The sequence below is a fragment of the Protomyctophum parallelum genome (genome assembly GCF_964188405.1).
Source record: "Protomyctophum parallelum genome assembly, chromosome: 3".
NCBI lineage: Eukaryota > Metazoa > Chordata > Actinopteri > Myctophiformes > Myctophidae > Protomyctophum > Protomyctophum parallelum.
In genome coordinates this window covers 17,960,280-17,977,328 of record NC_139698.1, presented here as the reverse complement: position 1 = coordinate 17,977,328, position 17,049 = coordinate 17,960,280, and the positions used below count along the sequence as shown (strand labels likewise).

The 17,049-nt window shown below is 47.3% G+C and overlaps 1 protein-coding gene across 1 annotated transcript in view; it reads right to left on the bottom strand.

Moving 5' to 3' along the window:
• Positions 1–1,638: 1,638 nt before the first annotated feature.
• Positions 1,639–17,049, bottom strand: part of LOC310856566 (immunoglobulin superfamily DCC subclass member 3) — a gene marked incomplete at its 3' end in the record, with an annotated part of 36,245 nt that continues 20,834 nt past the window's right edge. The window contains exons 8-14 of the mRNA XM_083762036.1: positions 16,193–16,443; positions 14,416–14,580; positions 12,885–13,073; positions 5,844–5,960; positions 4,742–4,865; positions 1,982–2,126; positions 1,639–1,743 (exon numbers count right to left, since the gene is read on the bottom strand). Of these exons, the coding sequence (XP_083618162.1) occupies positions 1,639–1,743; positions 1,982–2,126; positions 4,742–4,865; positions 5,844–5,960; positions 12,885–13,073; positions 14,416–14,580; positions 16,193–16,443 (1,096 nt within the window). The remainder of the gene's footprint in view (positions 1,744–1,981; positions 2,127–4,741; positions 4,866–5,843; positions 5,961–12,884; positions 13,074–14,415; positions 14,581–16,192; positions 16,444–17,049) is intronic.

Sequence of the window (17,049 nt, the reverse complement as noted above, 5' to 3'; positions counted from 1 at the left end):
CATCTTCCTCGGCTCTCCGTCGGACCTCGTTCGCTCGCCTAGGAGAACGTAAAGCGCTCTCGTATAGGCGAGCGACGTGCACGGGAACGGACCTTTAGGAAGTACCGAGTTCTCGTCGTCGTCGTCATCATAACGAGCTGCAGGTGCAACTCTGGCTCCGTGATTCACGCGCTTCTGACCTCGGCGTCTTTAAAAAGGTATTGAGTTTCTGAGGCGCTGTGGAATCACCCAGCAGGAATTATAGCGTTCGTAGCAATAGGTCACAAAGTCACATTCTCCTTTCAATGAGCCCCCGGCTTTGAGAGGCAAGAGAGAGAGGAGGGGGTTCAGGTCAGCCACATTCACAACACGAAAGGCTCACGAAAGGCTCCCATTTCTTCTCAGGGCAGGAATTCAACGGGGACTTTGCGTCGTCGGGAGACGGGGACGGGCGGGCAGCGACCGGGCACACAGGACACTGGCATCGGCAACACGAAAAAAGCAACAACGACCTTAAAAGAGGCGGAGGGGCCCCGGGCACGCGGCGCGCGCGGGACCTTTTGGTTCTGAGGTAGGTATCTGCTAAACGAGCAGCGTGAGGCACCGTTACCTTGGTTACCTGGCTAGCTGTGGCATTTGGTGGCGCCAAGCTGAGGTAGCTATCTTTGGAGGTAAAGAGTTTTGGCGGTGGAGGCAGAAAGGTGGAGCGAAGAGGGGAGAGGGAGAGGGAGGGGAAGGGGGACACACACAACCAGCTGGGTCTGCAGCGTCCTGCCAGGAGGCTATAAGGGTCATCACCATAATGACCTTGTTTGCTCTGTGTTCGCCAGCTGACTGGCGGAATCCCTTTGGTTGGGGGGCCTCGGGAGGTTCCGACACGAACCGTCCCGTACTCGGACTAACTTCTCGCGGACCTCCGAGACCCCCCCTGTCCGCCGCTCAGACTGGGCTCGAAAGGCCTCAGTGTCTCTGAGTTTGACACAAACTTGGAACTTGGCACCGTCGGTGACAAACGAAAAAAGAAATGACTCAAACTGAACCGGGGGGGCTAAATATTTTGGTTTTTAACGAGGAACGTCCGCGGCATTGTGGGCTCCAACGCCTGATGCCTTCTGCCACACCAGGAACAACAATATGTTTTTGTAATAATTTGTAAACTAAATCGATGTGAATTCTGAAGACCGCTGGAGGTTAATTTGAGTTATAATTTGGAGCGTCGATTCGTACTTCACCGTACAGCACAAACGGTAACGGGAAGTCAACAAAGCTGAAATCGACGTTCGGTTAAAATGTCCGTCTTTTATCCTTCTGTGGCAGAAGGCACTCTGTGGACGTTCCTCAGGCAAGTACATCATCATCATCTTCATCTTCATCACCCTCAAACTTAATAATTTCTCATCCATTCCCGTTTAGGCAGATCTGGTTCTAAGGCTTTGGTTGGCAGCTCGGAGACACTGCGGACAAAGCTGGTTTCTGGGGTTAGGGGTGGTTGGAGACAGGGTGGGGGTAGGTAGGGGTGTTTGGAGACAGGTTGGGGGTAGGTTAGGGGTGTTTGGAGTCAGGGTGGGGTAGGTAGGAGTGTTTGGAGACAGGGTGGGGGTAGGTTAGGGGTGTTTGGAGTCAGGGTGGGGTATGTGGTGTTAACTTAAGGTGTGCCAGCTAGCCAGTGCCTGTGCCAGACTGCTGCTGCTCCACCTGAATGTGGCAGTTGTTGGAGGATGAGGGAGGGGCGTGGTCTCGTCCTACAGCCAATGGAGCGCGTCTCTGTGGGAGGGAAGAGTGGAGACACGACCAATGACACGTGATTAGGGGTGGGCAAAAAAACTAAAATAGATTCATGGATATATCAGAAGGCTAGAGACAGGTGCGTATAGGGCAATAGAGCATACAGTACATTAAAATGGGTATCTTCATGCCCAAGCCATAAGCCACACGTTTTTGCATCTACTATTGTTTGTGAACGCAAATAAAGATGTTAAATGTGCCAAACAAACGCCCATACCTGTGCCATGAGTTCTATAGCTTCGGGCATATGTATGACGCCCTCTTTCAGGGCAGCTGGCCTGTGTCCCGGTGGGAGCCCTCCGTTGTTGCCTTCCTGTGATGGCGCCCAGCCATTCTGGGTTGCCTTCTTACAGAAGAAGAAACTGTGGAGAGACAAGACACACACAGTTAAAGGAGAATTCCATGCTAGAAGGCTTTCTTACCTTTATTTGTAGTTGTTACGTCCCCACCAAAGAGGTCCTGGTGTTATTTTGTGCAAAAGTGCATTATTGGCTATTTCCTCTAACTAGTCCTTACCCGTTCTGAATATATGCAAACAGCAAATCATGTTCAGTGTGTGATGTAATAGATCACATTACTGATAGGGGGGGGAATTGTTTACAGATGGTCTTGGGAAGTTGGGTTGGGCACTAAAGTATAGGCTAATTAAATGCTGTAGTACAATCATAAGTACACCATTGATGTGTGATGTAAATATGGTGGTGATATTCTGCCTATAAATGGAAGTTATTGAATATTTTCAAGGTCGGTGTTGCACTTTGTAGACGGTCCCTAACCGCTCACCGTCTGCTGCCCGTGGAGATATAAGCTATTAAACGGTGAACGCGGAGGTTGGCTTTTTGGGCTTCAAAGCAAGTTGTAGTTTGTTCTTTATATAATCAGGATAAGAATTATATGTTTTGTGTGATTTAGGAACGTGTCGTTGTCATTGCATCTGTCTGTATGTATTTTGTCATTGTGTTGTTCCGACGGCACGGGATCTGTCTTCTCCAAACGTCTCCATTTGGCCACCCCGAGACCCCGACAGATAAGCATTCCGTTGTGATCGTGCTGTTCAGTGTGTCACGCAGCCACGCTGGGTGCGCGCAGGGCTGTAAGCTGTCGTTGTCAGTGTCCAGGCTTTGAGCGTGCATGTAGCCCATGTGTAATGCACGGTGAAGGAGGTGGTTGAGGAGGGGGCGGACAGTGTAAATGGTGCATTTATATATAGCGGCGGAGCGGCTGCAGTCCTGGCTGTGTGTCGCTGATCATAAGCCCAGAAACAGTGTCCTCGGAGCGGCTGCAGTCCTGGCTGTGTGTCACTGATCATAAGCCCAGAAACAGTGTCCTCGGAGCGGCTGCAGTCCTGGCTGTGTGTCGCTGGTCATTCACATCCAACACGGACACAGAACAGATGCTCCGACGGGGCTGGGTTTCGCTTCCTACGTCACACTACAAACGGTGACCTATCGAATTATGCGTCCCACACCCCCTCCACAGGCACACAATTCTCCATGATCGTGTGGTGATGTAAAAACAATATCTGTACAGTAAATATGACAGTTGCGTCGGTAAAAAGTAGCCTAGCTGGATTGTGGGAGCGTGCAGATTTATTTTGGCATGGAGAGATGTGTGCTAATAGTGTGGCTCGGTCGGAGATAGACCACGGACGACAAATAAACAGGTTTTTATTCAATAATAAATTCATTATTAATCTTATTGGAAAAATGGCTTCGTTAAGACCTCCATATTATTATGGTCAATGCCTGTGTGAAAAGTGGGAGCGATTGGTGCAGGCAATGAGGAGATAAGTGTTTGTTTCTGACAGACAGACAGACAGACAGACAGACATTCAGACATTCGCTCAATTATAGTATGATGATGATGATATAAGCCCTCGATGGGGGTTGGGGTTTTGTGCTGATTCGCTTATTTCCATCGATATAAGTAGTAAATGTGCCGCTCGGGATACTATTTACATTATGAAGAGAGGATATATACAAAAGATATTGATTTTTGAGCGATGGGAATAAGCAAATTAGCATAACACCCCAGCCCCATTCAATTCAATTCAATGCAATTCATGGAGGGCTTATGGTGGGGGAAATAGCCAATAATGCGCTTTTGCACAAAGTAACACCTGGACCTCTTTGGTGGGGACGTAAAAACTACAAATAAAGGTAAGAAAGCCTTCTAGCATGGAATTCTCCTTTAACTCAAATCTTTGCTTCAGGCGGGGGGGGGGGGGGGGGGGGACCCTGGAACAATGACTGACATAGAAACATGCGTTTTTTCAGAAAACTGAAACATGATTTAGAATTAGAAAGGGCATTTGTAGGATCGTCCTCAGGTCTAAATGGGATAATGCTGTCTCAATGTGTCAGATAGACAGACAAGACAGACTCACTGTGCTTGGCATGGTGCCCGCGCCGCGGCACAGCAACAGCCATGCCAATAATCAGGGAGAGAGCACTCCGTCTGCATGGTTATGTCATGTTTTATTGCTCAAATAAAACTGTCCTGACTCATTAAACTTGTCGTCGTTTGTTAACCGTCAGCTCGCTGCCCTCCACTGAGTGGCTATACTGTACACACACGCACGCACGCACGCACGCACGCACGCACACACACACACACACACACACACACACACACACACACACACACACACACACACACACACACACACACACACACACACACACACACACACACACACACACACACACACACACATATATACAGACGCACGTATCACTGAGCAATGAGCTCATGATGTATGAAATGTGTTGACATGGTTTAGTCATTATTAAAACAATCTGTTGTGTTAATGCCACTGTGATTACAATTTACAATGTAGGCATTTATCAGGCGCTCCCATTTAGGCCTAAGAAATGTAAGAATGTAAAAATAGTTTTGTCATAGTTTTTGTCAACAAAATTAACACTGAAAGTTAAACATATTTAATGACATCATGATATGATGACGTCGATCTTACCTCCGTCGGTAACCGAAGATGAGGAAGAGGAGGCAGCAGATGATGCAGGCCATGGAGATGTGAACCCCAATCACCACACCTGTTATTGATCCCTCGCTGCCCTGGTCACAGTTACACTGACCACCTGGACGATAAATAACAAACATGGTGCTTGATGTCAAAAAGGTTGCTGACCCAAAGTCTCTGGTGGGTCTCAAGTAACACCGGAAGACTCGACCTCGGAACGGTCGCCACCACATATTCCTAAACGGTACGTTTAGGAATACCTTGGTATTGACTATGCCTGAACTATGCAGAAAACTATCCCTGAACCTAACCTTATTCCTAAATGTGAAACTCAGTAAAACTATGTCTAAACTTAACCTTATTCCAAAAACGTGACCTCAGTAAAACTATGTCTAAACCTAACCTTATTCCTACACGTATCCTCAGTCAAACTATGCTTAATAAACCTAACCTTATTCCTAAACCTAACCTCAGTTAAACTATGTCTAAACCTAACCTTATTCCTAAACGTATCCTCAGTAAAACTATGTCTACATGTAAACCTAACCTTATTCATGTAAACCTAACCTTATTCCTAAACGTATCCTCAGTCAAACTATGTCTACATGTAAACCTAACCTTATTCATGTAAACCTAACCTTATTCCTAAACGTATCCTCAGTAAAACTATGTCTACATGTAAACCTAACCTTATTCATGTAAACCTAACCTTATTCCTAAACGTATCCTCAGTAAAACTATGTCTACATGTAAACCTAACCTTATTCCTAAACGTATCCTCAGTAAAACGGTGCCAAAACCTAACCTTAAGCTTATTCCTAAACGTAACCTCAGTAAAACTATGCCTTGATTGATTGATTGATTTCATCTGGCGACATGAAAAGAACACGGAGCACTTTGCGACATACCAAGAATGAAAACACAAGAAAGCCTTTTGGCTTATAGCTGCACCCTAAACTTATTCCTAACCTTAACCTCAGTAAAACTATATGCCAATTGCCTAAACCTAAACTTATAATTACTAACATTAACTTAACACGAGCGTGTTTTGGGGTCGAGTCATGCGGTCAGCGTGTGGAGGAGGAGGTGGTCTTACCTCCATTGTTCTGGTCAGTGGTTCCGGTCTCGGCCAGCGAGACCAGTCTGGTGGTGGGGGGACCGTCTCCGTTCCCGTTGAACGCCACCAGTCTCAGCTCGTAGATCGCAGCCGACTCTGCGGTGGAAAAAACATGGTTAGGATTTCATTCATCTCTCTAACCCATTCTGACCTGAGATCAGATTCATACGAGGTTTCCACTGGACACACACTGGTCTGATTAACCCATTCTGACCTGAGATCAGATTAAAAAAATGTCAGTCGTTCTCTATCGTATCAGAGACTATCTCTCCACCCAACATATTTCATATGTATGGGGAATGTCCCCACCTCACTTGTGACGTGGATATCTCTTTAAGACACACCAGTTGGTACTGGCACGCACGGGTATATAAGGCCCAGGTGGTGCGTGATTACACTGCTTTTTTGATCTCCACCAGTCACCAGACAGACGTGGCGTCTCGACAGCAGAAAAGCTAACAGCTATATACAGCAGATTCTTTTGAATTTTTAGTTTCTGTTTTATTTTTTCTGTAAAAAATATATATATATATATACTTAATTTAATATGGGTTGGAATGGAGACCGGATTAGACCCACCGCAGGTCGCGGATAGAGAGCCGGCGTGACATTCGCTCCTCTCGGGGTTGTCTCATTCAAATACTCGTTTGTAAGTATTAAGTAATCTGACTAAACAGGGTAAGCGGCCAAAACACCGTTACAGACGTATTGCTGACATAGTGTTAGTTTACGCGTCCTGTGGTGTAGCCTGTCTGTCGACCTGTGGGCAGGGACACAGACAGGACCATTGGCTCTGTAATCCTGTAAAGCAGTGGAATAATCGCACTATACGTTTGTATCACTGGCTCGGTGTCAGTTAACGCATCCGTGATGCATATTCCGTGGGCTGGAGTGGACCTGCGTTTGGCGCAGCGAAACATCAGCCCCGCTATAGGCTTATCATTTAACACAGCACACTATACACTGTATAGTATACAGGCGTATTGTCGCTGGGGCGGCTTCCGCGTCTTTAGTGCTGTGTTTTTTTGCTTCGCCTCGTGAGAGAGAGCTCCCTGGGGTGTATTGCGGCTAAAGCCGTTCACGCACTCTGGTGTAGACTGCGTGGTAGAACCCGTATGGACGGGGGAAGCCACGGAGCAAGCTTATCCTCCGAACCGTGGGTCCTGTCATAGACAGGACGAGCTAATTTCACAACAAACAAAGTTTGGTCTCCAGGGGGGAAGCCCGTGGGTGACATCACGGTAATATATCGTAGGGTAAATTGTTGCCTGGAAAATCGAGCGGGGACTCTCATAAATCCCTGTTCTAGTGGACCAAATAGTGGAAATTGGCATACGTTACGTATATACACTATATAATGCAAAACGTTTGGAGCAGAGTGTTTGTCTCCAACTCAAACACTCTGTGTCTCAGTGCAGCTAGGAAATTCAGGTGCAACCTCCCCCAGAGAGAGAGAGAGAGAGAGAGACTATAGAAATTCTGCTGGCTGTTGTTTTTATTTTTCGATTTGGAAAGATCCCCATTAGCTGAGGCCATGGCAGTCAGCTAGTCTTTTGGGGTCCACATGAAACATGTTGCCAAGAGGAAAAAGAAAAAAACAACAACAACACATGAATATCAATATGTGACTGAGAGACAGCAGTGTAAATTGCACGTAGGGTACATTTTGTGCCCTCACTTCTCAAGCACATTACTATACTCCCCGTTTTGTTTTTTTAGCATGTTTAAACAGTTAAATGTGTATTTATTTAATATAACATATTAAAATAATAGTGTATATATGTATTGAATTGTATTGAAAACAGCAGGGGTTTCTCTGGGGCTGTGTGGGGCACATATGCCCACAGAGGATGTCCATGACTATAGTGGGTGACCTGTGGGTTCCCTGGTCATGCGATAGCAGCTCATGAAGATCCTGACTCCTGTATGATTTTCTTCCTCTTGCCAGTTGAGGCTAGGAGGAATGAAGGAATCCGACGGCCATATAACACACTATACAGGGGTATTGCTGGCGGGGCGCCAGTTTACGCTCCTGTGGTGTAGCCTGTCTGTCGATCTGAGTGCAGTGACATAGACAGGACCAGTGGCCCGGTAATCCTTAAAGGCAGTGGAATACAACGCACTATACGGGTGTATTATTGGCATGGCGTCAATTCACGCATCCATGCTGCATATTCTGCGGGCTGGAGTGGACCTGCGAGTGCGCAGTGAATATAGTTGTGTATATCCGTACGTCTCTAAATGTTTTGATGAATTGAAGATGGTGGGCCCTATTGTAAACAAGTGTAATGCTTTATGGTATCGCCCACTCTCTGTTAACAGTATTTGTATTGAGTTGTACTCGAAATGTACTGTAATTCTGCAAGCTGTTAGTAAATCAGTAAATCAATCAATCAAAACAACAGCCCAGGCTATAGCATTAAAACGCACTATACAGGCGTATTGTCGCTGGGGCGACTTCCGCATCTGTAGTGCCGTGTTTTTGCCTCGCCTCGTGAGAGAGAGCTCACTTGAGTGTATTGCGGCTAAAGCCGTTCACGCACTCCGGTGTAGACTGCGTGGTAGAACCCGTATGGACGGGGGAAGCCACGGAGCAAGCTTATCCTCCGAACCGTGGGTCCTGTCATAGACAGGATGAGCGTATGGCTGCCGTGGCAGTCAGCTTTCCGCGTTCAGGTGTAGTAGCGCACTATACAGTGTATAGGACGTGCTGAGTCTGCCAGGAGCGAGCCCTGAAATCACAGCCATTTGCACACTACTGTATATACGGCGTATTGCTGACAGTGTCAGCTCACGCGTCCGTGATGTAGTTTCGCCAATTTTGGCAACTCAAGTGTGCCGCGGCTGTCGGGCGGAATACTCTGTACGGTGTATCACGGCAAGGCCGTTCACGCACCTATAGGTGTAAACTTGCATGGTATAATCCGGTTACCGGTTCGAAACCACAAAGTAAGCTCCTTCTCATCCCGAGAATGCACTATGGCTATCTAGGCGCAGCTAGTCAACACAGGGTTATTCTGTCACTGCTTCAGCACCGGCTTATATGTGGCACTTATGTGACCATTAGGGCCCGGACCTTATTGAGGAGCTGCAGCGACTGGCTTTCAGGCTCCCCAGGCAGTGGCAGCAGGCAATGCTATTGATGCCCTTTGGTGAGGCGCCGTCTGTGGCAGCCCCAGGCCAAGCTGCGATAGGAGGACAAGCTCCCCCATGCTGCCTATTGAGCCACCGGCCATGTTTGGCCAAAAGGCCAGTGCTTTGCTACAGCATCCTAAGGAGGCTGTGGAGGTGCAGGAATGCTCCGGCAAGGCCATGAGTAGCTTGCCTCGGTCGCCCCTCAGGCTGTGCAACCCCAGTCAGGTTTGGCAGCTCCAGGGACCTACGGGTCCGGTTACAGGCCAACCGGCAGGGTATGGCTAAAATGTGCTCGCGGGCTAAGCCCATCCCTCAGTCCTGACAGTAAGTCCCCAGACCCCACCCGCTGTCTCTCGGGACAGCGGTTGTCCTGGAAGACAATTCAGGTGGACCCCTGGGTGGGTTCCACTATGTCTTCGGGAGGGTGGGGTGCTGCTTACAGCACTCCCGGCAAGGAAGGGCTGAGGGTCTTACAGGCCATCCTCCAAGGCGACTGGCTTGCCATGCTCGACCGGGGATGTTTATTCTCAGATCCCGGGTCTGACGCACTGACCGGCTTGTCTTAGATGACAGAACCTTCGAGTCCCGTGTCCTCCCATTCGGCATATGTCTAGCCCCCCGATTGGACATAGTCCTTGGCGGGAGGGCCTTTGCATCCTAAATTGGATAACTGAATGGTGTGTGCTCGCTCAGAGGTGCAGTGCCACAACAACGTGGCCAGGCACCTGCAGCACTTTGGGTACCTAGGCCGGCACCTCAACAAGAGGCCTTGCAGGCGTCAACTCTCACAGTCCGCAGCGCTCCTCGGCATGTGTTAGAGGGCAAAGCGGGGACTCTGTCCCTTGCTCTAGTGAGTCGGGCCACCCTCAGGTTGTGCCTCCGCCCCTTAGGGCTGAGGGCAATCATGGTGCACTTTGTGCCTCCGGCTCTTCTGAACATGCGGCCAGTGCATTATCTGTCATTCACAGTCATGCACTACGTGGGCGTATCGTTGACAGCGTCAGTTTACACGTTCCACGTTGTTCCAGCGAATTCACACTGCTGTTCACACAGCAGAATGTGACGAGACTGTCAGGGGTGAGCAGAACCACCATAAGGTTGTATTACGGCATGGCCGTTTAAACACCTGGGTGTAATTCTGTGTGTTGGAGACCGGTTGAGCTCCCTCCTCATCCAGAGGTAATCGTGTGGCTAGGCCAGGGATCTGGCAACATGGCGGGCCGCTGTCCCACACAAGGGCGACACAATAGTCACCCAGTTGGTCCTCATACCGTTCATCCCTCACACAATAGGCCAGCAGTCCCTCCTCGGGGAGTGGTACTGTCTGCCTTACGGCATGAGCCAATTAAGCCCGTGGAGACTTGGGCTGCAATGGCTTCTCACAGGACAGCATTCTTGCTGTTAGCACTGCAGTGTCAGCCACAAGAATGTCTCTGTCAGTGAGGGGTGCTGCCGCTTCCTACATGGCAATGCTTAGGTGTTGTCGCCATCAATCCCTGCATTTTGCCCTACGGCCTGATCAGAGTGTGAGCCAGTCAGTCTATTGATTTTCACCCTTCCCACCCTCCTAAGCAGGGTGGTGAAGCAGGGTAAATGGGCCTAACTGTCTTAGGCAGATAGTCTCCAAGACTGGACTTCACTCATTGGCTTGTGAAACAATCCAGCAGGCATATAGGTGGGCAGGCAGGCCAGCCCCAACGGGAACATGTGCACATTCCACACAGGGCCTCGCTGCCGCATGGGCTTACGGCGAGATGCCCTCCAATCTGAGTTCTGTGGGACAGCCTCTTGATCGACGCTGTCAGCATTTATCAGGTTCTACCATTATGTGGTATCAGTGTGGCATCCAGCACCCTTCTCACTGGGTGTGTGCTTAGCTCCGCAGCATAAACGCGATGGGAACTATGCACAAAAATGAAGGCCATCCACTTTTTACTTGTAAAACCGTGATGTGACATAAGGATCATTCCGGTTCAGAGAACAGGGCTTCAACAGTCAGCTGACCGAGTGTTCGGCAGGCTGACTTGAGCGGGAGCGCAGGCCCTGCAGACTGCAGTAACCTCGTTACAAAGAAAGGAAGAGCATTTCCTGAAGGGTGCCCTGAGGCCCAGAGGAGCTCAGGTTAGGGACCCAATCAGGCCCATCTGGGTTTAGCTCTGGAGGCTCTACGACCTTTAGTCAGTGAGCGTGACATGCTCAAGACAGCAGTCTTGTCGGTGTCACATCTGCAAGGAGAAATGGGGGAGTTGCGAGCTCTGTCAATCCATAATGAGCTCTGCAGGCCTATGCCGGATGATGGTATAGTCTTGCCCCAAACCGGCCTTTCTCCCCAATGTTTTCAAAAGGGCACGTCTCAATCAGGTGATAGAGCTCTGTCCTACCATCGTCATACAGACAATAGACATACAGAGACGGAGTCGGTCCTCACTCTGCCCTATTGGAGCATTAGATTCGTATGCCAGGGCCACACAAGGCCCACAGAGTAACGAACCAGCTCTTTGAGTGCTTCAAGTGAGAGTGCATGGATCACAGAGGTTATCCAGCACACAAACAGGTAGGAGTACCAGTGCCGCCTGGAGGGCAGGCACACTCCACCTGGGGACGCTGTGGAAAGGTGCGTCTCTGACAGACCTGCACAGCGGCGACATAGTCTACTCCGTCTAATGTACATTCACCCGGTTATACCGGCTGAACATGCAGCATTCGCTCCCTTCGGGGAGTTGGTCTCGCATGCTACTCAGCGGTGGGTGTCATTGTCACCTTCACCAGTCAGGCCAGCCTTGCGTCTAGTGGGCTGGCTTGGGCGGCCCTTCACCCCTGTGGTCTCTGGCCTTAGCGTCTTGCAGGGCCGGGCTCTGGGTGGCGCCTAGCGCCTGAGCATTTGGCGGCGGATGGCGTCTGGCTGTCCGGCCGTTCCAGGGGTTGTAAATACATTACATTGAACATACATGATAAATCATTCCAAATTCAGTATGTGCTGGGTCGAAGCCCACTGGTGTTGTCTTTGGGGTTCTGGGACTGCTTCGCTTCCTCACGAGGTGTCTTACAGAGTTCCCCATACATATGAAATATGTTGGGTGGAGAGATAGTCTCTGATACGATAGAGAACGTGTGGTTACTTTGTAACCTATGTTCTCTGAGTGAAGAGACTATCTCTCCACCTCGATGTCGCTCAGAAGCGGTGTCGATCAAGTAAACCAGTGTAATCACGCACCACCTGGGCCTTATATACCCGTGCGTGCCAGTACCAACTGGTGTGTCTTAAAGAGATATCCACGTCACAAGTGAGGTGGGGACATTCCCCATACATATGAAATATGTTGGGTGGAGAGATAGTCTCTTCACTCAGAGAACATAGGTTACAAAGTAACCACACGTTCTTCTATTTTTCAAAAATAGCAGACCTACAAGCTCGTAGTGCGCCACTCGGTGGCGCGCTATGAGCTTGTAGATCTGCTATTGTCTATATTATGTCTATATTTTCTATAAACCAAAATATCGCAGTACGTTTCATGCTCTTATTAAACATAAAAAAATACTTTTTCCAATACAAAAGTTAGAAAATGCTTCTCAACAAACAAATAAAAGATGAGGATATTATGAAAGGAAAACCCATTAAGATCAAATTACTTGCACTGAAATAAATCAATGAAATATTGAAACTTTATCTTGTGAGGTCTTGTCAACTGAATACCCCGATACGATAGATCAAGGCAGGGAAAAAAAGTTTGAGCGCTTTTACGTCACAAATTATACAGGTAAAGGTGTCCCTTGTGTGGGTCCTAGATATTTGTACATTTCTTTTCCCTGGCGTGCTTTCTCACATCAGATATTGACGAGCATTTGCTAAGTTAGAATACTAAAACAGAACAGATATGGCCTCACCGAGGTCTGAGATGGTGTGTGTGTTGATCTGTCCTGGGAACGTCTCCTCTCCCTGGATGTCTGCGTTGGGGACCCCGCGGTATCCCAGCCTGAAGCCCTCCACCTTGCCTGGCTTGCTGGGAAGCTCCCAGTACACCTGCATGGCCGTCTGGTTCAACACCTTGGTGAAGAAGCTGGGAGCGGACGGCACTGGAGGGACGGACGGACAGACGGACAGGAAGACAGTATAAGGACAAGATGGACGCCGGACTGGACTTTACAACAGTGTTGATTTCGTCGACTGAGACTAAGGCAAAAAAATGTCTGTCGACTCCCTTTTTCCACTGATGAAAACTAAATGGAAACTAACTGAAAACTAAGCTACGATCACTAAAACTAAGACTAAATATTTTGACAATTTCGTCAACAAATAAAAACTAGAAGCGTTGCAACGAGACGCGTTGTGAGCTTGCTATTTTCAGCAAGTGTAAAATCAGCCATTACGACGGCATCAAGGGCCCGCCAAAATACATTTTAGTCGACTAATTCACCTGTAGATTTAGTCGACTAAAATCTTGATGATATTTAGTCGACTAGAACTAGACTAACACTAAAACATTCCAGGTGACTAAACTATTCATGAGACTATGACTAAAACTAAAATCAAAATTTGCCGCCAAAAACAACACTGCTTTACAATTGAGACAATCAACTGTTTGGCTGCTGCTGACTTGGCTGACCAAAAAGATACACGCACGCACGCACACACGCACTGTAACTAAGGAGGTGAGGAAGGGAGGAGGCAAGGCATTAGGAGGTAGGAAAGGAGGAGATGATAGGAAGAAGGTGAGGAGGTGAGAGGTACTGTACATTTAGCACACATTTCAACAATAAAGAATGTATTAAAAAATGTATAATGGAAATGTATTTTGCACTCTGGAAATCAATTTTCAAAAAACAGTAGATGATTCAGTTTGTCCTGTATAATTGATATACTATTAACATTTCCGTTCATATATTTTCTAAACGTTTCTCTGATCATTTTCGAACATTGTCTCGTTTGGATCTGATCCGTGTTCTATCTCTATCTCTATCTCTATCTCTCTTATTTGAAAAGAGGCTCAAACAGGAATTATTGCATAATTATAACCTGGAATGAGTGGGGAGCTGAGCTATGTTATGCTATGTAGTGTTGGACTAAGGTATAACATTTTAGCTTTGTCTGTTTTTGTCTTTTTTCCTCCTTGTTTCTCGTTATCTGTTTCTGTTTGTTTAATTTTCTTTTCTTCTTCTATAAATGTCATTTGTTTGTTTTATATGTTGATTGTGATGCATATCTAATAATAGTATTTTGGAATACATTGAGATAAGGATAGGCACTAATAAGCTTTAAGCTTCTGCCTATGCCTTTTCGATCACCTAAAAAGTAGAAGTAAACTGTGTTTGTGTAATGTCTCCCTCTGAAAGATCGAAATAAACTATTCATCATTATCTCCTCACACTAAACTAAACTCCAAGGTAGTGCTACAGGTCCCAGACAGAGGTGACATACCGCCCCCTAGTGTCGTGGCGATGACGGTGTTGGACTGCTGGCTGGCTCCCAGCGGGCTGTAGGCCTTCAGGTAGATGGAGTAGGTGGTGGCCGCTTCCAGGGTGGAGAACTCATGCTGGAACGTGTCCTTGCTCACCGCCTCCTGCAGCTCCTTGCTGTCTGGTTCTGGACACACAGCAAGAGGGTAAGTAAGTAAGTAAGTCAGTACACAGGCAGCGGTGGCCGAACAGGTTTGCGGAGCGGTCTTGATATCGGAAGGTCGCTAGTTCGTATCCCCGGACCGGCACTTTAAAATTACCACCGCTGAAGTGCCCTTGGACAAGGTATTGAACCTCTACCATGAAATGTTCTATGAGCAGGGCCTGGCTGACGGCTGTAAACAAGTTCTTGAGCTTAGTCCAGTTACCCTGGGTAAACATAGTACCTTTCCTTTCCTTTTACACAACAGGCTCACAAAGTGCTATACATATACAGAGAATACAAGGAAAACATACTCATGACTTAATGAATCCATTCGTTGTCTGCTTCTGACGGAATTCTCCATTCCCCATATAAAGCTTTTTTAATGGTAGTCTATATAAACGGAATCGCTGTAATCCATTTCTTTGACAGCTCTCGTCGCTTGGCCATGCCTTCTTCAGAGATCCTAGACATGTTTGGCGCATGCGCCCTGCCGTTCACGTCCTTGTTTACGGCCCGACTAACCTGTCTCTTTGCTCTAAATCTACGGCGCTCTCCATGGTTTCGATCAAACCGGCAATGTTCTGTCCTCATTTCGGACTGAATCGAGCATCTCGTTTGGAATATTAACGCAGGAAGGCGTGGCTTTTCAGAGTAAAATCTGCCTCATCTGCTTTGCACTCTAGCGCCTTTATTCAGAACATTCCCCGGCATACAATTTTGTTAAAGGAGAATTCCATGCTAGAAGGCTTTCTTTCTTTGTAGTCGTTACGTCCCCACCAAAGAGGTCCAGGTGTTTTTTTGTGCAAAAACTCCTTTTTGGCTATTTCCCCTTAACCTGACGCTGCCAGATGAGGGCGGTATTGGGTAACCATGTTCCCCAACACAGCAATCATCTGGGATCTCTCAGGCAGTTGAGCTGACAAAAATCCGTTCCGTACCGGACCAATCAGCGTGAGCTAAGGGCGGGATATGTGCGAAACCGGACGTGAAGCTATATAGACACGTCAATATGATTGGTTGTGTTTGCACGCCTACACGGTGATAGACAGACGGTCCCATCCAATCATCTACCAAGTATCTTGAAAAAAAGGAACAGCCCCGTCATCGAATTTGCTTCCGCGATCCCAGATCCCAATAAGCTGTGAAACAAATTTGTGTAGCAAGCTTCTTGGATCTGGCAGCGTCAGGTTAATTTCCCCTACCATAATGCCAATAATTGCATTGCATTGAATGGGAATTTAATGGGGCTTATTTCCATCTAAATAAGTAGTAAAGTGTGCCGCTTGGGATATTATTTACATTATGAAGAGAGGATATATACAAAATAATTATAATTATGAGCGATGGAAATAAGCGAATTAGCACAACACCCATTCAATTCAATGCAATTAATGTAGGGCTTATGGTAGGGGAAATAACCAATAAGGAGTTTTTGCACAAAATAACACCTGGACCTCTTTGGTGGGGACATAACGACTACAAAGAAAGGTAATAATGCCTTTTAGTATGGCATTCTCCTTTAAGAGATAAATGAACACTAAGGATTTCACTGTGTGTATTCTCCGTGGCTATAATATAAATGTGTCCAACCGACCTCCCAGCATCCTGATGTGCAGCACGTAGCCAATGAGGTGCTCCGACAGCTCGGGGGCGGGGTGGTCCCAGCTCAGCTGTAGGCCGGTGGAGGAGAGGGGCGTGGCCTTGAGGTTGGCGGGGGACTGCGGGAGCAGCGTGGACTGCGCGAGGGCCAGGCGCGCCGACGCCTGGTTGGTGCCGGCGCTGTTCTCGGCGATGCACTGGTAGATGGCCTCGTCCTCCGCCTTGATCTTCGTTATGGCCAGCGTCCTGCAGAGGGAGACAAAGAGTCGGGTTAGATCGGTGGTTTTCAAACCAGTTAAGTGGTCCTTAACTGTTGTTTTTTTGGTTATTTTTTCAAAATGAGTTAATATCACAGGCAGACTCTTCACATACTAGAGCATGTCTGAAATAAGTGGCAGACATCGACATATGAAATAAATGCTTAAACATGTAGCTAGGTGTAATGTTAGAGACCACAGAAGTGAACCTTTCAAGCCTGTTTTCTCAACTAGCTGTTTTCTGCAAGACATTACTCTATAAGCCATATCTCCAAAACTGGTGGGTCAAACTGAACAACCAATATGTCAATTTGAAGCTATGATTCCCTGCTTCCATATGGAAGAAAATTCCAAAACATCCAATGGCAGTCCCTCAGTTAAATTTAGTCACAAATGATGGAGAGTTGGTTACCAAATGGACCCTTATGTATCTTTAACTCTTGAGAGTGTAACATGAAACTGATCAGCTGGAGGGCAAAACACTGGTACTTTAAATATTGACTTCTGAACTCAACTTAAGTTCAGTTAGTTATACTCTTAGTTTAGTTAAAACATTAGTGTTGTGTTGTTAACAATGTATCAACGTGTTTCCTTT